Source organism: Cetorhinus maximus, chromosome 22, assembly GCF_964194155.1.
Source record: "Cetorhinus maximus chromosome 22, sCetMax3.hap1.1, whole genome shotgun sequence".
NCBI lineage: Eukaryota > Metazoa > Chordata > Chondrichthyes > Lamniformes > Cetorhinidae > Cetorhinus > Cetorhinus maximus.
The window spans coordinates 6,379,039-6,400,715 of NC_135900.1; the positions used below are offsets into that span (position 1 = coordinate 6,379,039).

Below are 21,677 nucleotides of genomic sequence, written 5' to 3' on the forward strand. Positions count from 1 at the left end.
GAGAGAATCCAGCCATCGCCCCATGATGTTCAATGACATTATCATCGCTGAATCCCCCACTATCAACATCCTGGGGGTTACTATAGACCAGGAACTGAACTGGACTAGCCATGTAAATACTATGGCTACAAGAGCAGGTCAGAGGCTAGGAATCATGCAATGAGTAACTCACCTCCTGACTCCCCAAAGCCTGACCATCATCAATCAGGAGTGTGATGGAATACTCCTCACTTGCCTGGATGAGTGCAGCTCCCACAACACTGAAGAAGCTTGACACCGTCCAAGACAAAGCAGTCCGCTTGATTGGCACCACACCCACAAACATTCAATCCCTCCACCACCGACACACAGTATCAGCAGTGTGTATCATCTACAAGATGCACTGTAATAATTCACCAAGGCTCCTTAGCACCTTCCAAACCCATGACCACCTAGAAGGACAAGGGCAGCAAATGGACCCCCTCCAAGTAACTCACCATCCTCACTTGGAAATATATCGCTGTTCCTTCGCTGTCGCTGGGTCAAAATCCTGGAACTCCCTTCCTAACAGCACTGTGTGTGTACCTACACCTCATGGACTGTAGCAGTTCAAGAAGGCAGCTCACCACCACCTTCTCAAGGGCAACTAGGGATGGGCAATAAATGCTGGCCCAGCCAGCGAAGCCCACGTCCCATGAATGAATAAAAAAAGAAGCACCAAGATACATAGTGAACAACTGGCATCACTAATTGTCTGAATGAAACGAGTGACGATAAAGTAGATGCTGAGGGAGGCAGTTTGCCACTGACTATTAGCATCCGACACTTTGGGAAGAGAAGATGGTATGCAAGAAAAATATTTTGGTTAAAAAAAAAAAGGATGCTGTAAATCTGCAAATAAAAACAAAATATTGAAATACTCAGCAGTTCAGGCAGCTTGTGAGGAGAGAGAAAAAAGTTAACGTTTCAGGTCAATGACCTTTCATCAGAAGTGGAAAATGTTGGAGATTAGTAGTTTTTAAACAAGTGCAGAGGCAGGGAAAAGAGGGGGGGTTGGGCTGGGAGCAAAAAAAAAAAAAGTGGCTTGCAATTAAAACCTGTTAATTTTCCGTTTATATTTCTCATTTTATAAGGTTTTAGCATGCGACAGTTACCGGAACACTGGCTTTTGATATGTAAGTAACTGCTAATGCAGTGTAGCCTGTAAGAAGGTAGCAACTATTTGTTTCTTGGCATATCCACGTTGGTGGGAGAACTAGTTTTCTCCAGTTTTCAGCAGTAGGTGTTTCCAGCCTCAAGCTGTACACTCATCTTTCTGGAACTTGGACGGGATCATGTACACAACTTTAAAGCTGCAGCTGTGTGCGGGCTGAGGTGTCAGGACAGAGGTGTACAATCTTGTGAAATTGGAAATAAGCAGTGAAGGATAGGCGGTAAACTTGATTTTAGCTGATGTTGGATAGTGCATTATAATTAAAAATGGCTTCTTTTTCATCTTAAGGTGCTGGAACCTCGTTTTAATGTGGAAACACTAGCGATGCTGCTGAACATACCTCCTAACAAGACACTACTTAGACGACACTTAGCTACTCACTTTAATTTGCTGGTTGGTCCTGATGCTCAACAGCAGAAGCGAGAGACTGTGGAATCCCCAGACTATTCTCTCCTAACAGCCACTGCCAAAGTAAAGGTGGGCGAGAACTATTCCATGCAAAGTGGACTATAGTGTTTCTCCTTATTCTGTGTTGCCTTGATATGCTCACATCTTCGGCAAAATACACAAACAAGTATTATTTGAGTACATTCGACAAGCATTGAAGCCTGGTCCTTCACATTGTAGACATAACATCATTCAGCCACTGCCAGATTATTAGAGCGTTCCTTCACAATCTCTCATCTTGTGGCATTCTAGTGAGTCTTTGCTGTGCCCTTTCCACAGACCTAATATTGATAATCTGTCTGCCAATTTAGCCACTACCCAAAATAACTTTCTATAATGGTCGGGGGGGAACTGAAGATTAAAAGGAAAAAGCTCAAGGAAGGGAAGGAAGCAGATTGCATGCTTTGTATTCATTTAACAAAATAATGCTTAGAGCTGTAGAAAAAAAGACCTGCATTTCTATTGCACCTTCCACAACCACTGGACATCTCGAAGCACTTCAAAGCCAATGAAGTATTTTGTAGTGTAGTCGACTGTTGTAATGTAGGAAAATCCCACAGAGCATCCTGATATTGACCAGATGTCGGTTGAAGGATAAATGTTAGTAGCCCTTGCTCTCCTTTAAAATAGTGCTATGGGATCTTTTACATCCACCTGAGCAGGCAGCTGAGGCTTTGGTTTAACATCTCAGATTAAAAACAGCACCTCTTGACAGTGCAGCACTCCCTCAGTACTGCACTGGAGTGTCAGCCTTGTGCCAAAACCCTGGAGGGAAACTTGAACCTTGTGATTCAGAGGCAGGATGTTACCATGGCTGACACCAATCTTTGGTCTTTGTTAACTTTGAGACTTGAACTCTTGATACAGTTTTGATCTCTGATATTCAACTGCCATAGAAGAAAACATTCTATACTCTAAATCCAGCCAAAGTGCAGTAAAGCACCTGCCATTGTTCATTTGCTGCCATTGGCTGTGGATGTTCTGAAATTGCCTTCCCTTCCCCGAGCTTTTTCCTTCTAATCTTCAGTTTCCCCCCCGCCCCCCATTATCGGACATTAGGTAAATTTTAGAAAGTTATTTTGGATAGTGGCTAAATTGGCAGACAGTTTTTTTTTTACTCTATTAAGGGAATCTAGGTCGAAGAGCATAAGAGAGAGAAGCAGGGATTGACCATTCAGCCCTTCAAGCCTGCTCTGCTATTCAATATGATCACAGTTGATCTCTCTCCACTCCACTTTCACGCCTGCTCCCCATTTCCCTTGATTCCTTGGAAAATCAAAGATTTGTCTATCTCAGATATAGGAATCGGACAGAAAAGTGGAGTTGAGGTTGAAGATCAGCCATGATCTTATTGAATGGCAGAGCTTGACTGGAAGAATTAATATTCAACTAAGTCTTCAAGTACACTTGCACAAATGTATTTGTGTAATTCAACTGTAACATGTCTCTACTTTGATTGAAGATTACATCCTGATTAGGACAACTTATTTACATTTAATTTTCTTAGCTTTCCCAGTTTCTCCAGGCCTGGACCATAGGGGCAGGAGACGGCCATAATCAGCTCCTCGAACCTGTTCCACCATTCAATTAGATCATAGCTGATTTGTATCTTAACTCCATTTACCCCACCTTGGTTCTATAATACCTTTTCCTAACAAAATATCAATCTCAGTTTTGAAATTTTCCATTGATCCCCAAACTTCAATCAAGAAGTGAATTGCTTCTAGCCTGAAACATGTACCCTGGTGTGAAGTAAGATTGAGGACAAAAGATATTGAATTGGATTACTTACACTGGTTTCATTTACATTCGCTTGCAGTAGTACTCTGGCATTATGAAATTCACTGATACAAATACAGGGTATAAATTGGTCTGTAATTTTTCAATCATTCTATGTGCGTTCTCTCCTACAGCCAAGAAAGCTGGCGTTCAGTAACTTTGGAAGCTTGAGGAAGCGGAAACAGGATGAAGAAGAATACATATGTCCAATGGAACTGGGGCTCCCAGCAGGAACTGGCTTCAGACAAGGAAATAAACAGGGACGAGGGATAGAACTGAGAGTATATAACGAGGAAGACCTGGACAGGATAGAACAGGTAAAGTGTAGGATAATGGTTAATCATGTGGATGCTTCAAAGGTTTTCATTGGAACACATTTTCGGACTTTGCTAACCGCATAAATTTCATTGACATGCGGTAAGATGGTGTTGTCCCTGGACTAGTAATGCAGAGGCCCAGGCTAATGCTCTGGGGACTTGGGTTCACACCCCACCCTGGCGGCTGGTAGAATTTAACATTGACTTAATAAATCTGCAATATAAAACTAGTCTGCATGATGGTGTTCATGACAACTATCATCGATTGTTGTAAAAACCCAAAACGAATGCCCTTTATGGAGGGAAATCTGCCTTACCTGGTGTGGCCTACATGTGACTCTCCAGACCATAGCAACGTTGACTCTTAACTGCCCTCTGAAATGACCTAGCAAAGGCACTCAGTCCAAGGGAAATTGGGGATGGGCAACAAATACTGGTCTTGACAGTGATGCCCAAATGAGAGAATAAAATAAAAATGTGCGCAATATGAGCAGCAGGGTTTCAAACTTTTCTGTTGTCTGCACAGCTTGTCTTCCAGACAGTTGTTACGTGGAATCTTGTCATTTTTTTTGTAGAGAAGTTCAAATGAGATAGCAAGTGGTGGTTGAAGTAGGGTCGTTGAAACTTTCCCTTGGGCTGTTAGGAGTTCTCTTACTGGCACCTTGGTATTTTTCCCAAACCTTTCGGCACTTCTGCCTTCTGATTGCTGAAATGGGCCCATCTAGTCTGCTTCATGCACACTTACATTGTCTCCAATATAGGTGACAAAAGCATGTTAAGAATGATTGAGGAATATGGGCCAATAGGACTGACTTGGGTTGCTGGTGAATTGGATTATAATTGGCCTTATGGTCATGGTGGTGTTTTATTGAAGATGGTATGAATTGGAGACTGCTCAAGAGGAAAAAAATAGTGATGTTAACTTTTTGTTTAGATGGATGACTCTGAAGGAACAGTGAGACAAATTGGAGCATTCTCTGAGGGAATCAATAATCTAACAGTAAGTGTGGCATTGAATAACTATCAAAAGCAATAAACTTCAAAATGAGAAATTTGCCTGCAATGTGAATAACCGGTGAGTTTCTGTGTATAGTGCTATTTAATTTTCTGTTTTCACTTGCTCGTCTTGTGCCTCAATGTTTTCTTTTTTCTTTGAAGCACATGCTGAAAGAGGATGAGCTGTTTAAAGATTTGAGTGCTGGCTCTCCTTGCACCAGCATGACTGACGAGGATTCAAACGTGTGATTGTGAAGCGAGACCCGACGCCTTGAATATGGAGATGGCTTTTTAAAAATTTTCTCAGACCAACACTACACACTGAAATTCCTGCACTAAATCAACTTGTAATATGTTAACGTATAGTGAAAGCAAATGCACAACACCACCAAACATTCAAATATTTATTCTGCTTTGGAAAGATCTGGTATCTATACTTTTCCAATCAACATATTAGAATAATTTGACATTAGAGAAGTAAATTTCTCTCATTTCAAATTTAAATGAATTTTATTTCATCAGACCATAGATGTCAGTAATTTATCTTTTTGTAGATTCATTGTACAAAGGTTCAGAATGGTATCAAAAACCAGCTCTTTGATTTTTTTTTGTTCAAGACATTGGGGAACATTTATTGAGAGACATATTGAGAGAGATTAAAGTGCCAGCATTCTCCAGTGCCCTGATTACTGAACTCACTCCTGCAGTCTGGTCTGTCTGCCAAATCCAAAAAATTGTGTTCAGAAGCCAAAAAAGGTCTTTCATTAGTTATGAGAATTAAGCAATATTTCTGGAATGCCTTAAATAACCAAAAATACTGCCATTTTACTTTAACTTTGCCTTGTCCTGCCACGACATGAATTTTGTATGTTTTTGTAATTTTTTTCTAAAAGGCAGGTAAAAGAGGTATTTTGTAATGAGCAACTTTTAATGGGATTACTGACGAGTGCAATGATTTATATCGCTGTAGGGATTGCATACCAGCTGGTTACTGGCCTAGAATCCATGTAGAATTTATCAAGTGTTTCTCAAAATGGTGTGAGGATTTTGAAGTACTGTAATTCCTGTTTTGTAACCTGAACTGCAACTATAACTTGGAAGTCTTAACAGAAGTTGTGACTGTTGGGATGGAACCATGTTCATTTTAAGTGTCGGGACATTTTAAATGGTACACATCACATTGTAGGAACTATTTCCATTTTTAACTGGAATAGTAACTGAAGAGGTCATGTTACTGATCAGTGTGGACACTCTTTTTAATTGATTTATGCAATTTGATGGCTCACATTTTGCTACCTAATGTGTACATCAATATCTCACTATTTGCTGAGACGGTTGAGCTGTGTGGAAATAATGTAATAATGAGAACATTACAGAATCATGGGTTTGTTACAACACAGGAGACCACTCAAGTGTAATATTGAGTATTGGCACTCAAACTGTCAGAATGGACTGAAATTCTCGCTCATCTATTTCTGTAAATCAGTGCTGTAGATCATTTAGTTCTGCATTTGGAAATGAAATCAACGAAAACATGGAATCCTGAGCAGAGCCCTTTAAGGTATCATGGACATTGACAGTGAGCCTTTTCTACCCAGCAATTTGTAATCGTCCTGTATTGCATAATGCATTAATTGTAATACACTTAATTCTTTTACAAATATCTATTTTAGCCAAAAACTATTCATATGATTTTAAAAATGAAATTGCTCCTTATTTAAACACTTGTCAAGGGGAAAAGAAACCTAATCTTTAAAAGTTACATGCAGCTTCCTGGACACTAAATGTATTTTTGTACGTTTTTTTTTAAAAAGCAAATTGTGTTGGCGTCATCGGGAAGAAAGTTTTAATTTTGAGGGTAATGTACTGGCAGTCAGGGAGCCTGAAGCCAGGTGTCTTTAGAATGTCATCAGAATCACTGGTATCTGACTTGTATGTATCTGAATCTGGAAACTGTCACCCCCACATCCAGCCTGGTGTTCCATGTGCTTTGTATTAGTTTATTTATTTCACATTGTTAATGCCATTATTCTGCCATATATTTTAATGTTGAGGGTTTTTTGTGCAATGTTTGTGGCATATTTGTCTGTTTTTAGTACATTAGTGATTTCATTAATTTCCCTTGGGATGTTGCCTTTTCACAAGAGATTGTGGGCTTCAAAATGAGAAAAATTGGGAATCTTGCACCAGCCTCCAAGATGATAAATTCATTTTAATAGCTTTGAAATGTTTCTCCACTCCTGCCTTCAAAAAGATCTCTGACCTGTTTTCTCCTTGTTATTCTGTGAAGTTATTGCAAAAATAACCATAGAACAGGTAGTGCGCGTGCCATGGATATCTGCTGCCCCTGGTATCCTTTGGAAGTAAATTTTATCTCCTTTGGAAGTTTAGGAACAGTTAGTGGTTGAACCTCAAAGCAATATATCATGTAGCAATCATTATACTGATTACAGAATTGTTTATATAGCCATTGCCCTCAACTGTGTGTGTGTCAATGTAAAAATAAAATATTGCTTAATGTGTCCAGTATGTGTTTGAATTGCAAGTAAATCATTGAAAGGTCTTTAATTGTGGGGAGGAGAGAAACCTCTTTGTAATAAAATTAACAAATCGCTTTTGTTGGAGCTGCAGAAATTTTCCAGGGCAGGAAGTCCAAGATATTGTATTGCAGCGGCTGGAGTTTTGTAAGAACTTTGCTCAGGCCTGGACCTCACCAATTGAAAGTCTTCAGCTTGAGTTTGAAAATAGTCACCCTCTGACATGTAGGTGGTACTGCAGGGAAACTGGATGGCTGTCATTCAGGATACTCCAGAAATGTATTGGATTTAAAGTTGATGGTTTCAGTGTGCTACCATTTGACCTGATGACTGAGCAAATGGTGTCAATGTCCATAACTAATAGACCACACTGAGCACCACATGTCTCTCTCTTAAGTACAGGATCCTCAAGTTACCAGCTTTCCTGATTTAGAAACCGGGAGCCAAAGGTTTAACGGTCATTGTACAACACCCAGCACCTCCGTGGTTATCGGAGCTTCATCCTTCAATGACTGACAGCTGTGGTGCTGTGAAGAGTATGGTCAACATCATGACAACTGGCCATGTGAGATAAATGTTTTATTTAGAACAGATTAGATGAGGGAAACAATTTAAATTTATGTAGTGTCTTTAGCATAGAAAAACATCAAGGTCAGATAAAATAAACATAGTATTAAAGAGGAAGCATAGGGGTTTAGGAATGGAATTTTATTTTAACATTTGAAAATTAACATGACCCCAGCAAGAACAAAACCAAAAAAATGGCATGGTAGTATTCAGTATAATTAATTAAAGGATATTATCACAGGGACAAATACTGCTGAGTGGTGAATGGGATATGATTCTTTAAATACTGGGTCATAAAGAGGTGTTCGAGAGCAGATTTTTCTTCTTTCCACTGATAGCCCCATCTTCTACTGAATATTAAAATCTATTTGAAAGAGATAGCTGACCACATCACTTCAGGAAGATACAGTGAGCAAGCTTGCATTTATATAAGGATCTGTTACCTCTTTAGAACTAAGTGTTTCATCAAGTAATGTTACTTCATGGTGTAAATTCATTTTTTTCTTTAATTCTCAGGATCTAGGTGACCATGGAATGCAGGCATTTAATTGACCATGTCTAGTTGACCCAGAGGTGGTGCCTTCTTGCACTGTTGCAGTTACCTAATACACACTGAATAGACAAATTGAGGGAAAAGACAGTCACTACTTCAGTGATGTTAGAAATGTTTTTCTGTTATTAGCAGTATCTTCCTGCAGTGATCTCGTGTTGTACTGGGAGTTACTGAACGTCCATTGTTGAGGCCAACCTTGAACTACTGAAAACTGTTAGCAACCCAGTGGTACTTCCTCAGCTGGAGGGACAGATCACAGGATAGATGACAGACTGCATTGGGTACCAATTTCAGATTCAATGTAAAATGCTGTCTGTTGGCCTGTCTTGGGTGTTCCGCCAGATTAACAAAGTTAATTTGCGATGCTAATTTACTCTACCACCCTGAGAAACTTTGGGCATGAAGGCCTAACCAACAATTGCCAGATAGAATGGGTGCCTGCCAATGTATTAGAGTCCTGGGCATTACTCATTCCTCACATAGGGCAGAAAAAAATTCCATCATCACTGCTATCCTGCATTTAACAGCAGAAAGAACAATAAAATTGTTATTTAATAACTTTGTGCGCCATTAGCATATGTACAATATAATGGGTTTGCCAAGACATTTCAGGTAAACTTAAGGTATACTGTGAAATACAATGCATTGTTTTGCTGCTAATTAGAAGCTGTCTCTCTAAGGCTACCAAGTCTGGATGAATAGAGAACAAACTTGTATTTAATATTGTACCTTTCCCCCCAAGTGCCATCCATAGAACCAGTGACTGGGGAGAACACTTTCAAAATAGTGCCGTGGGATCTTTTACACCCACCAGAAGGGGTGAACAGGGCCATGGTTTAACGTCTCAGCTGAAAGACAGCACCTGTAACAGGCACTCCCTCAGTACTGCAAGCATCAGCCTGGATTAACTGAAGGTCACTGATGGTTACATGGTGTTCAGACCTCAGTTTGTAGGAAAGGGACAGTTAAAAGCCAGCAGGCAGTTGTAACACTTTCCAGAGCGCACACTTTCCAACAACTCAGAAGAGACTTTTCTTGAATAAATTAACTAATATATTTGAATGTGCTAAATGTGACAAGTATCGGCTGACATGCTATTTTTAAGTTATAAAACAAAAAAATAAACAATGGAAGTGGAACAAAAAGCTTTTAACAGTTGCTTGGTAGTACAGAACTTGGATTGTGCTGAAAAAGACAGATGATGTCAAAAGGTTTTGATCTTGCACTCATCGGGACAAAAGAATTTCAAATGATCACAATTTAACTACAGGTGAAGAGGGTGCTAATTGGCAAGTCAATTCTGACTGCTTTCTCTACAGCACTGCCTCAGCCAAGGCACAAGGCTTGGACATATTCCTTTTGTTCACAGAGAATGGGTCCCTGTGTATGAATGTGTGTTGCTTCTAGCAAGCACAAATGAGCCATGTTACAAGCTCATTAAATAGCTTTCTGAAAACTGGTTGGTAAAAACTTTTACAAATCAACTAGCTTCAAGGACAGCAAGTCCAAATTCTGCAAATCCTAAACATTTAGCTACTTGGGGAGGGAGAAATTAATGGAAATATTTGTCCAATGAAACTAGTTTAAAGTAGACTATAATCTGTAAACCATTTCCCAGTAATTCAATCAGGAAATTCCAAATGATTAATAGTAGTCCAATATAAAATCCTTAGCTCAGCTGGCCTCAAATCTCATCATGATCTTTTGCTCATGTCTTTTATCAAACTTTCCTCCCCATGCCCTGTCCACATTCCCCATTCCATCTTTACAATAATTGCACTGCAGTTGCAGTCTGTGCACATGAGGTGGCTCCATAGAGCAAGTTCCTCACTTCTCTCTCCAGCCATCTGTACCACAAAAACATTCAACTGTCTAAACGACCCCCACAGAAAAATGTATCATTCCCTCCATGAACCCATCACCCTCTCTCCAGCGATTGCTAAAAGTTAAGTGACAATGTGGAGCCACAGTACAGGCCGATGAAGTTCTGAGGGAGGAGAAAGAGTTGGAGCAACACAGGTGTTGTATTGTCCCCTGTCATTCACACCCTGCCACTGTTCATCTGACATAAGTTGCTGGTCGAAAAAATGTAATTGGCAGTGAAAAATCATTTCTAGAAGGTTTCACTTCCTCACAGTCCAACATGATGTAATTCTGCACAGTGCTGCTCCAGGAACAAGCCCAAGTTCACCCTTAAGCTTCCATATTTGGCTCATCTTAAAAATAAACCACAACAAGTACTCTGCATTGCCAAATAGCTGAAAGTTATGTTGGGGTTTATTTAAAATTTTTCAAAGATCTTTTACACAATACAGAAATAACTTAAGATTTTAAAACTACCCACAGTAATCCTTTCTCTTCTACATAGTCAGTTCATCTGAGCCTGCCATCATTTTTAGAATTCAAAGTGTTGTGACCATGTATTAACTGGCTTCAGCTTCTTTACATACACACACCATTGCTCTCGTGTACAAATTCAAAGCACCATCCTCTTAAAACATCACCCGCACCACCTCTGCTTCATCACTGTGACGTTGCAAGCTTCTAATACTGCAAGCACAGAGCAAAGTGAAAAAGGCACTTCAATTTGCTCGGAAATGCTCAGTCAATGTCAGCCAGAACTGCATCCGAAACTGTTTCACAAAGTTACAGTGAAGGAATAGGAGCAGTTCGGAGGACATTTTACCCATGTGGCTGCCTCATAATACAAAAGCATACATTACAGCTGCAAAACTGAAATACAAGAGCATAATGTTGGCAGGACATAATTGAAGATCAACTGGATAGCTTGCGTAAAGCGGGACCCTGTTTGAACAGGAATCCTCACCATTAACCTTTGTCTAGACTCCTGTGCCTTTATACTCTCTCTCCCACCCTCTCAGTACGCAAAGCGAGAGTCTGAACTATACCCCAGGCTGTCAAGGCTTGGGTTGCATGCAAACTGTATCATTGGTGGGGGACCACACAGCAGGATAAGCACATCGTCAGCAGGTGCGGGGAGGTGTTCCTTGATCATCTGTTCATTCACAAATCCCTCACTGTATTTCCAGCCTAAAAATCAGAAAGAAACAGGCAGTGAGAGAGAGATGACTTTATCCCCCACCCCCCCAAACACAGAAGTCGTATATTGTTTACGATCTGATTCTCTCTTGCCATCTGTACATAAAAACATTCAATTGTCTACATAACCCCACAGAAAATTTACTATTTCCTCCATGATCCCAGTTCTCTCTTCTTGAGTGATTGCTAAAAGCTCAATGACAATGTGCAGCCAATTGTAAGCAGTTCTTTAAAGTACGAAGCACTGAGTAACTCTAAATTGATTCACTTGATGTGGCTGCACAAGTTATTGACCAATAATGCAACAACAAAAGCTCCCACTTTCCTGCCACACAGTAGGAACTGTTTAAACAAGCTGTGTTGCATTTTATCCTTCATTGTTCAAATTGCTTCATTCTCCATCGTATGGGTTTGATGTGATGCATCTTATTTAAATCTCCCATCTGCACTTTGTAACAGCTCAATGCTCAGACACAAAGAACAAACTAACTTGTTTTTATATATAAAAACAAAAAACTACTGTGGATGCTGGAAATCCAAAACAAAAACAAAATTACCTGGAAAAACTCAGCAGGTCTGGCAGCATCGGCAGAGAAGAAAAGAGTTGACATTTCGAGTCCTCACGACCCTTCAACAGAACTGAAGTATAGTTAGGAGAGGGGTGAAATATAAGCTGGTTTAAGGTGGGGGGGGGGGGGGGGGGGAGAAGTTGAGGGTGGGGGTGGTTGTAGGGACAAGCAAGCAGTGATAGGAGCAGATAATCAAAAGATGTCACAGACAAAAAGATCAAAGAGGTGTTGAAGGTGGTGATATCTTAAGAAAATGTGCCAATTAAGAATTTAAAGGTTTAGATCTTAAACTCCCTCCCCCCAACCCCACCCTGTTTCTTCCTTTTGTTTTTTTTCATAATTTATATAGATTTTTCTTTTCCCACCTATTTCCATTATTTTTAAATCTATAATACCTTGTCAGTCTTTCCACCCCACCCCCACCAGAGCTGTACCTTGAGTGTCCTGCCATCCATTCTTAATTAGCACATTTTCTTAGATATCACCACCTTCAACACCTCTTTGATCCTTTTGTCTGTGACATCTTTTGAATATCTGCTCCTATCACTGCTTGCTTGTCCCTACAACCACCCCCCCACCACTTCTTTCCCCCCCAACCCCACCCCACCTTAAACCAGCTTATATTTCACCCCTCTCCTAACTATACTCAGTTCTGTTGAAGGGTCGTGAGGACTCGAAACGTCGACTCTTTTCTTCGCCGCCGATGCTGCCAGACCTGCTGAGTTTTTCCAGGTAATTTTGTTTTTAAACTTGTATTTATATTGAGCTTTTCCCCAATCACAGGGCATTCCAAAGTGCTTTGCAGCCGATGAAAATTTTTAAAATCAAGATGCTGGTGGAACGGGAGCCAACGTAGGTCAGTGGGCAGAGGCAGCTCGTCCTCCGTTAAGCTGATTCATACCTTCGGGTGCTCTGTCCAAGGTGTACCATATTATAACACGGTGAGGATGCTCAGCTTCGATTTCTTCCAACTCAGATTGCAAAAGAATGTCCTTCTCAGTCTACAAAAACAAAAGACAGCTCATCACAATCCCGTAGCAGCAACACGGGCAAGCAGTAGGTCAATTTAATGTATGGGGCCCATTCACTTAGTATGTCAGGACGAGTGTGAAGTTCCAACACTAAAAGAGAACGATACATCATGATCAGTTCAAGGAGAGAGAGAGAATGTGTCTCTTTCCTGCTTATGAACTGAAGACATTTTACACAAAGTAAAATCTATAAAACATCAAACCCATGTGACCATTACACACCAGGGAAGTCACGAAGCTTGAAAAGAAAGACTTGCATTTATACAGTGCCCTTCACGAACTCAAGATATCACCAAGGTGCGTTACAACTAACGAAGTGCTTCACAAGTGTAGTCACTGTTGTAAGGAAGGAAATGTGGCAGCCAGTTTGCGCACAGCAAGCTCCCACAACATTAATGGGATGATTACCAGATAATCTGTGATATTGTTGGGGGATAAATATTGGTCAGGACACGGGGATTAACTCCCCTGGTGATCTTCAAAACATTCCTGTGGGATCATTTACATGCACCCGAGGGAGACGGACAGGGCTTCGGTTTAATGTCGCATCTGAAAAACATCGCCTCCAACAGTTCAGCATTCAGATGTCAGCCTAAATTTTTGTGTTCGAGTATCTGGAGTGGGACATGAACCTCCAAACTCTTGACTCGAGAGACAAGAGTGCTCCCAACTTTGTAACCAAAGCGATCATTTTTGCAGCTAAAACATTGGGTGCATCCACTGACTGACTGCATTAATTCTCTCTGATTAGTACTTCACCTGCAATAATCCACAAAGCCTCAGGAAAGATCAATAACATAAAAATACCTACATAGAAATGAACATCATAAAAATCCATTCAGCACAACGAGTCCATGCTGGTGTTTACTTGCCTCTTCCCACCCCTCTCCATCTATCCCATCAACATATCCTTTTTATTGCCCGCCCCTAATTGCCCTTGTTCAGAGGGAATTTTAAGAGCTAGCCACATTGCTGTGGGTCTGGAGTCACATGTAAGCCAGACCTGGTAAGATTTCCTTCCCTAAAGGTCTTAGTGAACCAGATGGGTTTGTTTTTTTTTTAAACCATAATCGACAATGGTTTTGTGGTCATGATTAGACTTTTAATTCCAGATTTTTGATCCAGATTGAATTCAAATTTCACCATCTGCCATGGTGGGATTCGATCCCCGGATCATTACCCTGAGTCTCTGGAATACCAGTCCGGTGACAAGACCACTTCGCCACTATACAAATTGCCTCTATACTAATATAGTAAATGCTGCTATACTAATTCACCTCAACTACTCAAGTGTTAGCAAATTCCACATTCTAAACACTATGGGTAGTTTCTCCTAAATTTTTATTGGGCTGATTAGTGACTATTTTATATTTATGGTCTTTCCACCAGTTTGTATAACATGTCGAACCCCTTCAAACTTCTGAAGACCTCCATATTCTCCGCTTACCTGGATAAGTGCAGCTGCAACAACACTCAATAGGCTCAACACCATCCAGCACTAAACATCACCCAGCAAGCCCACTGATTGGCATTACCTTAAACATTCACTCCCTCCACCACGGACACAGTGGTAGCAGTTTGTACCACCTACTAGATGCACTGCAGCAACTCACCAAGGATGCTTAGCACCTTCCAAACCTGCACCATCTAGGACAAGGGCTGAAGGCACATGGAAACACCACTCACCATCCTGACTTGGAAATATATCGCCGTTCCTTCACTGTCACTGGGTCAAAATCGTCCCTTCCTAACAGCGCTGTGGGTGTACCTACACCACATGGACTGCAGCGGTTCAAGAAGGCAGCTCACCACCACCACCTTCTCAAGGGCAACTAGGGATGGGTAACAAATGCTGGCCTTGCCAGTAACACCCACATCTCATGAAAGAATTAATTATATTTTTTAAAAATTCAGCTCATCCTTCAGTTCTCTCTTTTCTAGAGAAAAGAGCCCCAGCCTTGCAGTCTCCTCTAAATTAGGGAGACCAAACACAGGTTGGGTCACCACTTTACTGGACACATTTCACTGGGTCCGCAAGGATGACCCTGACCTTCCAGTGGCCTGCCATTTTAATTCACCACCTTGCTCTCACGCTGACATCTGTCCTCAGCCTCCCGCACTGTTCCAGTGAAGATCAATGCCAGCATTCTCATCTTTCAATTAGGCACTTTACAGCCTTCTGGACTCAACACCGAGTTCAACAATTGCGGACTGTAATCTCTGCCCCCAATGTGTTTCCTTTCTTTGCAGGTGGGATCATTTACATCCAGCCGAGGGGGACAGACAGGGCTTCGGTGCAAGGCTGCACTGTTGGAGATGATGTTTCTCAGGTGCAACATTGATCTCTGCCCCCATTTTGTTCCTCTTCTTTGCAGGTTTTGGTTCTTAATCTTTTTTTCCCCCCTGCTTTGCTTTCGGACAGCAGGTGTTCATCATTCTGCCATTCGCACTTCCTCTAGACACATATTTTGCTTCTTTACTTGTCCTGTTACCGCACCCTTTAGCTCTGCCTCACCATCTCTTTCATTGCTTAATATCTCCCGTCTTCCACCCCATCGCAGATGTTCCCTTTTGTTCTTTTTCCCCACCCTCCCCCACTTCTGCTTAAAACCTATTACATCTCTAACTTTGCCCAGTTCTGATGAAAGGTCATTGGCCTGAAACGTTAGCTCTGTTTCTCCCTCCACAGGTGCGGCCAGACCTGCTGAGTATTTCTAGCACCTTATGTTTTTACAACAGGGCTCAGGCTTAGGGCTGGGGAGGCCAGGACACTGAATGCTGTAATGGGAGGTGAAAGAACATTCGCCATTTGAAACAATTCCGTCATCTTTATTATAAAATCAACCCATCGGCAGTACAAGCAACCGAAACCAACCTGCCCCGTGGAAACTTGCAACAGCATCAGTGAGATATCAGAAAATGTAATCGTAAGTTATTGAAAGTGTCGCGAGAAAAAAAAAGATATTGACTCCAACGTCCATAATCATTCCTGCACTTTTTAAAACAAAAACCTCATGCAAATTAATACTGCTGATTGAGTTTGTATAATACAGACACAGCCCTCTTGCAAACCAGCAGAAATTTACACCGATCAAAGGAAAAACCAACATACCTGGTTGGCAAACAACAAGTAACAGATCGTGTGATCATCCGGATTCTTCACGATCGCTCTGATCAGCTGCAGCATGGGAGTTATACCTGAAAAGATTCAACATCGCACGAATCAGCCTCGAACATGCAAAAGAAAACAAAGTGCCTGCATTTCTATGGCATCTTTCGTGTCCCCAGAACTTCCCAAAGTCCATCACAGCAGCTTTGAGGGTGTAGTCACCAGTGGAATGCAAGGAAATGTGGAGTTTAACATGTGCCCAACAAACTTTTATTTTTCCCCATTAAAGTGGTGTTGGTTGAGGAATTGAGCTCCCCTGCTCTTCCTCAAATAGAGCCATTGGGACTTTTCATGCCTTCCGGGAGCAGACGGGGCCTCGGTTTGTCTCATCCATAAGGTAGCACCTCTGACACTGCAGCATTCCCTTAGTACCGCATTGTACGTGTTGACCTGGACTAGGGGCTCCAGCCTCAGAGAACAGTGCTACACAAGGACACATGAAATATGGTTGAATAAGACAAGCCCCAAGAACCACAGCTTTCTCAGAGAATACAGAAAATAATCCAGTTTGCTTGCGATCCTGAAATAGGTATGAATTAATTACTTTGTAAACATGTAACATAGGATGGATTCCAGAGGCATCGAGAAAGGGCATGAACTTCATTGGAATAACATCAGCAAAAAGATTAATTATGAAGAATGGCTCAAACAACTGGACAATGGGGAATTAAGGGGGCTTCAAGATTATGGGAGGTGAGAACATAAGGCGGCCATTCAGCCCATCGAGCCTGCTCTGCCAGTCAAGATCAGGCTGATTGGATAACTCCATTTTCCCATAGCCCTCAACTCCCTTCTCAATCAAAAATCTAACTCAACCTTGAATATATTCAATGACCCAGCCTCCTTCTGCTCACTGTGGAAGAGAATTCCACAGACTAACAACTCTCAGGAAGAATTCTTCCTCATTGCTGTCTTAGATGGGAACCCCTTATTTTGAAACTATCCCCCAATTCCAGATTCCCCCACAAGAGGAAACATCTCCTCAGTATTCACTCTGTCAAACCCCCTTAGAATCCTACATGTTTCAATAAGGTCGCTTTTCATTCTTCTAAACTCCAATGAGTATAGGCCCAACCTGCTCAATCTTTCCTCATGAGGGTAAGAAGTGAAAGATTGTGAATCAGGAACAAGTGGTACGACACGAAGGTTATTGACTGGGAGAATCAAAGGAGGAGATAGAAGAAATGTTTCCATACCATAGGAAATTAGGATATGGAATAATTCATCGCAAAGGGTTATGAGGCAGAGACTGAAATATCGCTTCAGATCAGCCATGATCTTATTGAATGGCAGGGCAGGCTTGAGGGGCCGAGTGGCCTACTCCTGCTCCTATTATGTTATGCTCTTAAAAGGAAACTGGGTGAGGGTTTAAAATAGAATACAAATGGATAGAGGGAAATGGGGTTAGCACAGATAGCACCAGTTGAAGGGTTTGCCCCAGCACAGACATGATGGGCCAAATGGCATCTGGTTTGTGCTCAAGTTTATGATTCTCTTGTTCTTCTCCCTTCCCTGCTGGTTATCATTCATCATCTCCATTTGTGTAATGCTATTTATCCACCAGGGTTAATGCCAGTTCTCTGCAGTAAAGTGTGATCCTAGTTAAAGTGATTGCTTCAATCCCAACGCACTAAAGTAATCAGCAAAGAAAATAAATCACCCATCCTCTAATATTCCAGAAAGACATTGCTGATGCCAATCTTCACGCACTTTCATAAGCATTTATTCACAGAGTTACAGGTCACCAGCAGGCAGATGGTAAAAAGATGAAGAACATGACTTGTGCATGAACTGGATTATAGCAAGGGAGAGTTGTGCATTGTCAGCCTCACTCTCTTGTCCTGACTTATCTTGGTCCAGTGAGAAGACTAGTCTAGATGGTTGGAGATACATCCGGATGCAGTGGGTGACCAGGACAGCTTCTGTGTCTTGTCGAACTCTACACATCCCACAACCCGGTGATGATCCACCTTCAAGACCACTGGACCGGAGATTGAACTCATCTGTCCAGTCTGCCAGAATCAGTCCTCACATGCCAAACGCCCAAGTCACTGAGGGCAGGAGACCCGACAGCTGGGGTGGTAAGGCCTGCCCACAGGGAGCGGTTTCCTGGACTGTGGCTGTTATCGCATCCTAACAACCGCTTGGAGCCACAGTTGAGAGCTGGGTGAAGGTGAGCCATCCCAAAGAGTGTGGCGAGCTCGCCTCAGGGTGGGGGAAACTACCCCTCCTTACGCCCACAAGCAAGCACCACTTTACCAAACAACCACAGTTTCAGTATATGTCTATTTATAACTCTTTCGAGTTCAATCACAGTTCTTGGTTTCCAGGAGTGGGACATGAACCCACAACCCTCTGATTCAAAGGCGAGGGTGCTATGAACTGAGCCACAGCTGACACCTCTGTGTCTATTCATAAGGGCACAAGTGAATCCCCAGTTAATGCCTGCCACCCGAACACAATTAATATACACAAGTAAAAACTCACCAGTTCCACCAGCAATCATTCCAAGTTGTTTAACTGTTTTAATCTTGGCTTCAGATTTCTTATCAGGGCGAATTGCAAACTGTCCTATAAACAAAAGAAAGCTCAGTCATTGAGAGCACATCAATAGCATTGCTGCTCTATCACAAGGCTTCTGTTTGTTAGCTAAGCTACAAGTGCATTTTCATTTGCAAATGACGGCAGCATTTACTGCCCGTCCCTAGTTGCCCTTGGGTATCCCTTTTGAACTACCGTGGTTCTCCAGGACGGAGCAGCTTGCTAGGCCACCTCAGTGGTCATCCCACCACACTGGTGGGAGCCTGGAGTTGCATATAGGCCCAGACTGAGCAAGGACAGTAGTTTTCCTTCCCTAAAAAAGGAGAGTGGCGCAGCAGCTGGGGTTTTATAACAATCTGACAGCTTCGCGGTCACTTTTACGAAAACCAAATTTTCACTTGGCAAATTTCTTACTTTTCCAAATTCGCTGGTTGGGTTCCAACTGGAGGAGCATGTCCGACTTTAGGCGCCACACTAAGGGAGGGTGCCAAGGCCTTATCAGGGTTGTAGAGGAGGTTCACAAGAATGTCAAATCTACCAGAGTTCTACGAAGGAGCAACAGAGCGAGTTTGCAGAGGCAACTCAATAAAAGGTTAAACACACACAGGCTGGGGTTTCTCAATCTGTTCAGGCTAGACTGTGATATTGATTCATCAAAGAGATTAGTTCTAGACATCATTTTAAGAGTTGGGTGGCGTTTAAAAACCTTGGCATTTTCTACTGAATGATGTATTGGAAGTTGTCAGGTCTTGCCTGTAGTAGAGCAGACACTTTGATTCCGAGGTTCCAGGAACCCTGCTCTGCCACTGGAAGAGCGAAGGAACCTGGCTGCTGGCCTTAAAACAGACCATTCCTGAAACTACCAAGACATTCCCTCTGCTTTAGAGAATGGGGTCTATGCCATGACCGAAGACTATGGTTGAACCTTCTTGCCTCAGAGGCTCTTACTGACCTTTTCCCTTGTAGATAAGCAAACCACTGGGTCCCCTGAAGTCAATCACGTCTTGCAGTCTCAAACTGTCCAGGTACTGGGACATCTTACCCCCTGCGGGAAACTTGGGGTGAACGTCTTTAAAATAAACCTGAGAAAGGGCGACAGGAGAGTTATTGAGAGCAGTTACTGGTGACCACGTCAGGAGCTGAAATTCACAATTGTCCGTTTGGCCCCCACACGTTAGGGTTTAACATGGGGCTCGGGCTGGAATCAGTCCAGTATGGGTTAACCACACCTCAATTTAGCCCCAGAATCGACACGAAAAAAGTACTGAACAAGGAAACGTTTGCAGGGATGTAGGGAAAGAGCAGGGATGTAGGGAAAGAGCAGGGAGAACGGGGCTCACTGGGCAGCTCCTTCAGGGAGCGGGTACAGGCCCAACAGGACCAATGGCCTCCTGCACTGATTCAACCCAAAGAGAAATTTTTGCTGCTTTCTTCACCCTGCATCCCGCTCCCCCTCAGCACCCCCACGACTCAAAGGTGATGCCACAGGAAAACATAGAACCTTGGAAAAATTATAGCACAGAAGGAGGCCATTCGGCCCATCTTGTCCATGCCAGCCCGAGGACACCCAGGTGCACTTTCTAATCCCACCTTCCTGCACCCGGCCCATAGCCCTGCAGCTTACAGCACTTAAGGTGCAGATCCAGGTACTTATTAAAAGTGTTTAGAGTTTCTGCCTCTACCACCAACTTGGGCAGTGAATTCCAGACACCCATTACCCTCTGCGTAAAAAAGTTCTTCCTCATGTCCCCCCTACACCTTCTGCCACTTATCTTGAATCTATGTTCCCGGTTCTAGAATTCTCCACCAAGGGAAACAATTTTATCCTGTCCACTCTATCTATTCCCCTCATAATTTTGTACACCTCAATCAAGTCACCTCTCAGCTTTGTTCTGAGGAAAATAACCCCAACCTATCCAATCTCTCCTCGTAGCTACACTTTTCTAACCCTGGCACCATTCTTGTAAACCCCCTCTGCACTCTCTCCAGAGCTATTACATCCTTCCTATAATGTGGTTACCAGAACTGCACACAATACTCCAGTTGTGGCCTCACCAGTGTTTTATACAATTCCAACATTATATCCTTACTTTTATATTCTATACCTCTGCCAATGAAGGAGAGAATTCCATATGCCTTCTTTACAACCTTGTCTACTTGAACTGCTGCCTTCAGGGACCTGTGTACTTGTACGCCAAGATCTCTCACTTCATTTACCCCTCTTAGTATATTCCCATTTATTGTGTAATCCCTGTTTGACTAATAACTGTTTGACCTCCCTAAATATATGACCTCACACTTCTCTATGTTAAAATCCATCTGCCACTTTACCGCCCACTCCACCAACCCATCTATATCGTTTTGGAGATTATGGCTATCCTCTACACTATCCACTACTCGGCCAATCTTTGTGTCATCTGCAAATTTCCCAATCGTGCCCCCCACATTCACGTCCATATCGTTAATATATAACACAAACAGCAAGGGTCCCAACACCGAGCCCCGTGGAACACCACTTGAGACAACTTTCCATTCACAAGGGCATCCATCGACCATTACCCTTTGTTTCCTGTTACAAAGCCAACCTATTATCCAGTTTGCCACATTACCCTGAATCCCATGGGCTTTTACTTTCCTGACCAATCTGCCTTGTGGGACCTTGTCAAATGCCAGGAACTACAAAGAACATTGTTCGGGGGAGGGGAAGAAATTATCAGTGAACATTCAATTAAATATTAAAAGGAGATTCTAAACTGTAGTTAGGAGTCAACAGCTTTGGTGTGGGAGCTGAGCTACAAATGGTATTTCCAGCACTGAAACAGGCCATTTATTTACTCTCCATACGTGCCTCCACTCACCCCTCTTCATCTCACTCAATCACCATATTCTTCTGGTCCTTTCCTCCTTGTGTTTATCTAG

The 21,677-nt window shown here is 42.3% G+C and overlaps 2 protein-coding genes across 12 annotated transcripts in view; one reads left to right on the forward strand and one right to left on the reverse strand.

The window, feature by feature from the left end:
* ppfibp1b (PPFIA binding protein 1b) overlaps nt 1–7,255 on the forward strand; it is a 151,040-nt gene extending 143,785 nt beyond the window's left edge. For 9 of the 11 annotated variants that reach the window (XM_078567690.1, XM_078567695.1, XM_078567697.1 and 6 more), the window contains 4 exons: nt 1,481–1,669; nt 3,553–3,735; nt 4,670–4,735; nt 4,894–7,255. In XM_078567690.1, coding sequence (XP_078423816.1) covers nt 1,481–1,669; nt 3,553–3,735; nt 4,670–4,735; nt 4,894–4,980 — 525 coding nt within the window. In that variant the 3' untranslated portion in view covers nt 4,981–7,255. The remainder of the gene's footprint in view (nt 1–1,480; nt 1,670–3,552; nt 3,736–4,669; nt 4,736–4,893) is intronic. The other 2 variants (XM_078567700.1, XM_078567694.1) reach the window with 2 other exon arrangements.
* A 3,380-nt stretch (nt 7,256–10,635) lies between these two features.
* The window catches only part of cyb5r3 (cytochrome b5 reductase 3), a 37,737-nt gene continuing 26,695 nt past the window's right edge, over nt 10,636–21,677 (reverse strand). Inside the window, exons 5-9 of the mRNA XM_078567702.1 lie at nt 19,711–19,840; nt 18,705–18,788; nt 16,161–16,246; nt 12,919–13,018; nt 10,636–11,439 (exon numbers count right to left, since the gene is read on the reverse strand). Of these exons, the coding sequence (XP_078423828.1) occupies nt 11,267–11,439; nt 12,919–13,018; nt 16,161–16,246; nt 18,705–18,788; nt 19,711–19,840 (573 nt within the window). The 3' untranslated portion in view covers nt 10,636–11,266. The remainder of the gene's footprint in view (nt 11,440–12,918; nt 13,019–16,160; nt 16,247–18,704; nt 18,789–19,710; nt 19,841–21,677) is intronic.